This window comes from Chinchilla lanigera, unplaced genomic scaffold (assembly GCF_000276665.1).
Source record: "Chinchilla lanigera isolate Chin_1 unplaced genomic scaffold, ChiLan1.0 scaffold00022, whole genome shotgun sequence".
NCBI lineage: Eukaryota > Metazoa > Chordata > Mammalia > Rodentia > Chinchillidae > Chinchilla > Chinchilla lanigera.
Window position 1 is genome coordinate 7,449,118 of NW_004955423.1, and position 6,356 is coordinate 7,455,473.

Sequence of the window (6,356 nt, forward strand, 5' to 3'; positions counted from 1 at the left end):
TTTTTTTTTTTTTTTTTTTCAAATTTCAGCTCAAAACTCTTTCCTTCAGAAACCATTTCTGACCTCCAGTGGGAGATAATTGCTGTCCCCATAACATTTGGTTCACAGCTCTGTATCTCCTTATACTTTGTAGTGTGTATATTTTTCTTGTATCTTTAGTTTCCTCACTAAACTGAATTCTTCAAGAACAATTTATCTTCAATTATTTCTGTATTCTGTGCTTCTGACAGTGCTGGCCATGAAGTAGGAAAAATAAAGATCAAGAAAGGAAAATGGAGAAAAGAATATTCAATATTTTGCATCTCTCTGCATCTGACCTTATGCCTTGGATACAGATCTGATGCATATATTTCATCTATGTTCCGATAATTAGAAGTTAGTGTTATTCTGGACAAGATGTATGATTAAAATGTGGTATTTATCTCTGAGCCAGATCTTATATACTTAGTTACCTTACATATGTCAGCCAAATATTCTTCATTATCATTCATGTTCCAGCTAGGGAGAATGAGTTATCTCCTGATAGTCAATTGCTTTTGGAATGTACAATTTGGAACAAGCAGTACATATTCCAAGCATCCTCTTATGTCACATTTTTTGGGCCTGTTTTGATGCTGAACTCTTTTTTGATACAGATATAGCAGATTAAAGTGACCTTTCCTGAATCACATGTCAAATATTTCCAGACGAGAGTTAAAAGAAACAATTTCCATTCAAAATTTGGGTTAGTTCAAAAATTTTAGGAGAAAAACTGGTTGGGTGGGCTTGATCAAAACATTTAACTACCAGCTGGGAGTGGTGGTGCCACATAATTGTAACATGGGACTCACACTGTGCTCACTGCTAAGCCATTTGTTACCAACATCCTCAAAGGTGTTTTAGAAGACACTATCAGGTCTGTATTTTTAACTCAAGTCTTTCATCATTAATGCCCTAGGGTTCAAAATAATTTTAAATGTATGGGGGTGGGGATGCGGCTCGCTCAGATTCACAAGGCCAAGGATTCTATCCCCAGCACTGCAAAATGAAAAAAATACAAATTTTTCAGAAACAATAGGTAAGTATGCTGTGAAAGGGCAATGCTCACACGCTGTTGATGGGAATATAAATCATTACTTAGCATGGAGAACAGTATGGTGTTCCCTTAAAAAATTAAAAGCAGAGCTACCATATGTCCAGAAATCTCACTATTGGGTATATATATATAAGAAACCAAACAAAAACCAAAACAAAACAGTATGTTAAGGAGATAGCGCCACTTCTATGTTTACTGTAGCAGTATTCATGATAGCTAAGATATAGAATCAACTTATGTTCATCAATGGATGGGTGGATTAAAAAAATGGCATATATATATATGAATATTATTCTGTCATAAGAAGAATGAAATCCTATTATATGTGGCAACATGAGTAAACTTGGAGGACATTGTGTTAAGTGATACACCCAGGCCCACAAAGACAGATACTGTATGATCTCATAATATGTAGACACTGACAAAGTTGATCTCGTGGAAGCAGAGAATAGAATAGTGGTGGCTAGTGACTGGGAAGGAGAGGGAGAGAAAGAGATAACAGATACAAAACTACAGTTAAGAGGAATAACTTCGAGTGTTTCATTGCATAGTAGGGTGACTATAAAGAATAATAATTTATTGTATATTTCAAAATAGGTAATAACTGCCAGGCATAGGGGTGCAAACCTGTAATTCTACCACTTGGGAGGCTGAGGCAAGGAGGACCATTGCGAGTTTGAGACCAGCCTGGGCTACAAAATGAGCTCAAGGCCAGCCTGAACTGCATACTGAGACCCTGTCTCAAAAAAAAGGCAAAAGAAAAAATAGGTAATGAGGGGATTTTGAATAATCACTGCAAAAAGTAAACATTTGAGGTGATGGGTATGGTAATTAGCATTACTGTGATGATTACTCATTGTATACATGTATCAAAATATCACATTATATTACATAAATGTGTTATTATGTATCAATTAAAATAAAAATTTAACAACAAGAAAAAAGATCAGGCTAATTCAGATAAAGATACAAGAGTTTATCTTCTAAATATTTTATAAATTTTTAAAATTAAGTTTATTTTATGCTTACCGTGTGACAACTGCTGTGTTAATACTTTATTCATATTAGCCCTTGTAAACCTAACAACCCCAACAATGTGAAGTGGGCATTTTAATGACTTTAAAAGATGAGAAAGCTAATTCACAATTAAAAGAGAAAATTAAATTCAGATTAAAAGATGAGAGAACTAAATCTCAAATTGAGTAGTTCGCCACAGTGACACAGATTGAAAATGACAAGGTTTGATGTCAACCAACTATTTCAGATCAAACATTGGCTTGTGAATTTTTTCTTCAGTTCATTCTGTGGAGACATTCCCGTATGTATTTACATGTTATTACTTTTCAATAGCTTGGTATGCTTTAATGAGAATCTAATGGAAAACCTAGGATGGGGTACTTTCCACAGCTGCCATATAAGTTACTTTAGAAAAATAATATGGATAACGCTTAGAGGAGGAGTTAAAAGTAAGGTTATATTTCTTGACACAAGTCCACAGAAGTGAAGGAAGGAAGAATATATGATGTCAATCCAAAGAGGAGAGTAGAATCCTACATGTGAAACAGTCTAATAACAAAAGGGAGTGATAGTCTGCAGACGTATCCTGACACAGGCTGGGAAAAATGACTACTAATTAATTACCTGAGTAATTTCCTTTCTCTGTTGGTACACATAATTTCATAGCAGAAAGTCCAGCTTTCTTAATTAATTTTTTTCCCCTCAGGATTTCTTTGTGAGAACAGAACTAGAAGGTACTTACAGAATCGAGGTTTTGCATGAACATTATGGAGTCTCTTGCAGTCTGGGATTTGTCTGGGATAAATGTGCACTTTGCTTCATACAGTCCTGTCTGTGAGTCACGTCTGCATGGCCTTGTTATACAGCTGCCTCCCTTGCATTCATTGAAAACCACATTCATACCAGTAATAGGAGTGGAACATCTATGATGAAAGAATTGGATTACACTTTTATCTGAAGATAGAGAATCAGAAATAACACTAACATCCTAAAATCTTTCTCTCTGTGACAATTGTTACAGATTGTGTAGAAACATTCTATTTTGACAAAAGTACAATGCTCTATCCTTATTTGGCATCAGTTTCTATAAAACAATGTTTTTAGTTCATATTTTTAAACATTTTCTTTATACTAATGTGATCAATAAATCTGTTACCTTTGGGACTTTAGGCTATGAGAACTCCTGATTTACAGGGATGGTGTGAAGATTAAATGAATTAAGGAGGAATTGCTTCTAAATGCTAAAGGGAGGGTCAATGTTTTGCTTAAAATTTTTTTTTAAGCTTCCAAGTGTGAGATACACACTTTTATATCTAGAGCATTTGTAAATTTACTTCTGAGAATCAATGAAGTAGACTGGAAGAAGAAATGAAAGTAAACCTTGCCTGAAAATGTGTATTCACAGTATTTAGTCTTGATGATAAAGACCTACTTCCCTTGATGATAAAGACCTACTTCCCTTGATGATAAAGACCTACTTCCTTGGCAGGAAGTAGGGTGAAATATGGGTAAAAAATTAGAAAGAATTCTTTAAATATGCACAACTGCCATTCCATATTACTACTACTACTATATGACATTAGTCCCTTTTAGTAAATTTTCTTGTATTGCAAGGATTAAAGGGTAGGGGAAGCAATATTTTCCAAGAGAGCTAGCTCCAGTTAGCCTGAAATTGAACTTGCACATGAGACTTCACAGTTTTAAAGAGACTGGCATACAATAAATGTTTTAGATATTTTTTTATGAATACATCTTTTAAAATATTCAATAAATGTATTAGAGACTAGCTTTTAATATCTTTTTATGACTGCTTATAAGGAAAATTATTGTTTGGTACATTATTTGTTTAACTTTGACCTTATACCTAGTCCAAGGACATGGGATTAAATGAAAACAAAGTAAAATACAAAAACGAAAACCAAAACACAGTCCTGAAGCATCTTGGTCTAGCAGGGAAAATAAAATTGTATGTACAATTGCTGCTCAGGGATGTAAGTGTGAGAGTAGCCCACATATATGTTGCTGCCTGTGGGAACACTCCCAAAGACATCTAGCCTCAACTGGAGGGAGTAGAGAGACACTTAGAGAAGAAATATTTCAAGAATGAACAGACAGTGCATGGGCAAGGGAGTTTTGTGGGATGAAGGTGGAGGAACGAGTACCCTGGCTGAGAGTTTGGTCTGTGGAAGAGTCCAGACAGCTCCAGGAAGATTAAGCAAATACCACAAAGCAACTAGGGAGTGATATTTTTCTAGCTTCCCTCTTTCATCTAACATATCTTTCTCTCAAATACTTATTTCCCTATCTTATTGATTTCTATTCTTCTCTACTCTTTTAATATTCCACATGCTTGATATTTTTAATGTGAAGTATTGAGCATCTCATCTGTTTATATAGGGTATATCCCCCAGAATTACATTTCTTTAAAAAAGTCAGTTTTCTCACTTACCCTTACAATAAATAATTTTTTTCTTCAAATGAAAAGTAAAATGTATTTACCACAAAGTTCTTACAGTTTATTTGATTTCAATGAAGCAGATTTATTAAGAAATTATGATTCAGATGGAGCAAAAGTATAGATAGGATTGAATTCCAATTCTCAGATATCTTGAGGTTTAGCTTTTCCCATTGTCTTCAGTCAGTGACAAATGTTAGTGCAGTTCCTGTGAATACTAGAATGATTTCCAATTTCTGATTGGTCTTGATCCCAAGGGGAAAGTCCCACAACTCATTAGATACATTCGTAATGGTACAGCCTGGATATTAAAATTAACGTATAAACTCTCCAACATTTGAGATAGCCTTTGCTTGCCTAATATAGAAACTGAAAAATTTGGAAATAGATGTGTTCAATACAGTGATACCTTGTTGCTTCAATAGTGTTCTTTCTGGAAAAATAAAATGGCCGGTCCACATTATACTCATCAAATACTCCCCACCGGAGATGAGCCCACTCATGGACAAATACTCTGCCTATGAGAGAATATTGCCATTTGTAAGTTTATAGTTACAGTATTTTAATATGGTTTCCTTATATCTCTGCCCCATCTTCCAATCTAATTGAGTTAAGGAACTCTACAATTCGACATTTTTCATTGTGTCAAAAAGTTGGAATGAGTTAGTACCAATAAATGACTCATTTTATTTTTAAACCTATATGCACAAAGGAATAGGTTGAAACAGAACTAGCACATTTTTAAACAAAGTTATTACTTAATACATATTTTCTCAAAATCTTTCAAAAAAATTAATCATATTGTTAAAATTTTTTCCATTGGGAATAAGAACAGAAATATAAAATAGATATCCTTGCCTCGGGGTCCATAGATAGATGAATTATTAGTCAACAGGAAACTTGGAGTAAAATGTATATATTGTCCTTTCTCTCCACATTGTCCATATTGCAGTGTGTAGGGATCATTGCCATACTTAGGATGAGGATCAGCAACTATGACATCTGCCTAAACAATAGAACAACAAGCAAACAAAAACAAATTCCAAGAGCAACAGAAACAAAGGATTTTAAAAACAAGCACTTTTAAATCTACATTAAGAAAAGCTAGTTAGATTACTGATTTAATTATTAAGTTGGAAATTACCAAAAGTTGTATTAATTTTTAAAAAGCATAGGAAGCAGTTTAAGAGATAAATGGCCTACCTGGTCATATGATTCTTGTTTTGGCATTAAGTACTCAGATTTTGACTTCCAGGTCATTGGAATTAAAATGCTTACATTCTTGAAATAAACTCTTTGTTTGGTGGCATAAAACAGATAAGTAGAAGCTTCAGTTAACATTTCCTGACAAAAATAAAAACACATTATGGTAACAATTTCATAGTGAAGTGAATATGAAAGTATATATACAAACTAGAAGAAGCAAGTCAGTGCTTCTTTTTCCAAACATTTTTGCAAAGACCAAATGACAAATAGGTTGAATTTTGTTATATTACTTCAATCTGTAAAGTCATCTTTATATTCCCACAATCAACTTTCTGTTTTTTACCTGTCCATACTTATAATCAGTATTATGGGTTGAGATGTGAACAAGGGTACTGGGTGAGATATAAATGTGATTAAGTCTGGGAGCTTGATGGCAAGTTGCTTACTTAATCCAACAGCGATTTTTCTTCCTTCCCTCCCCTCCCCTCCCCTTCCCTCTCCTCCCCTCCCCTTCTTCTTCCTTCCTTCCCTTTTTTCTTTCTTTCTTTCTCTTTCTCTTTCTTTCTTTCTTTCTTTCTTTCTTTCTTTCTTTCTTTCTTTCTT

General features: G+C 34.1%; 1 protein-coding gene across 1 annotated transcript in view; it reads right to left on the reverse strand.

Annotated features, from left to right (window-relative positions):
• LOC102025135 (epithelial chloride channel protein-like) overlaps nucleotides 1–6,356 on the reverse strand; it is a 23,040-nt gene that overhangs the window by 15,371 nt on the left and 1,313 nt on the right. The window contains exons 2-5 of the mRNA XM_005385357.2: nucleotides 5,751–5,891; nucleotides 5,406–5,553; nucleotides 4,957–5,065; nucleotides 2,835–3,015 (exon numbers count right to left, since the gene is read on the reverse strand). Of these exons, the coding sequence (XP_005385414.1) occupies nucleotides 2,835–3,015; nucleotides 4,957–5,065; nucleotides 5,406–5,553; nucleotides 5,751–5,891 (579 nt within the window). The remainder of the gene's footprint in view (nucleotides 1–2,834; nucleotides 3,016–4,956; nucleotides 5,066–5,405; nucleotides 5,554–5,750; nucleotides 5,892–6,356) is intronic.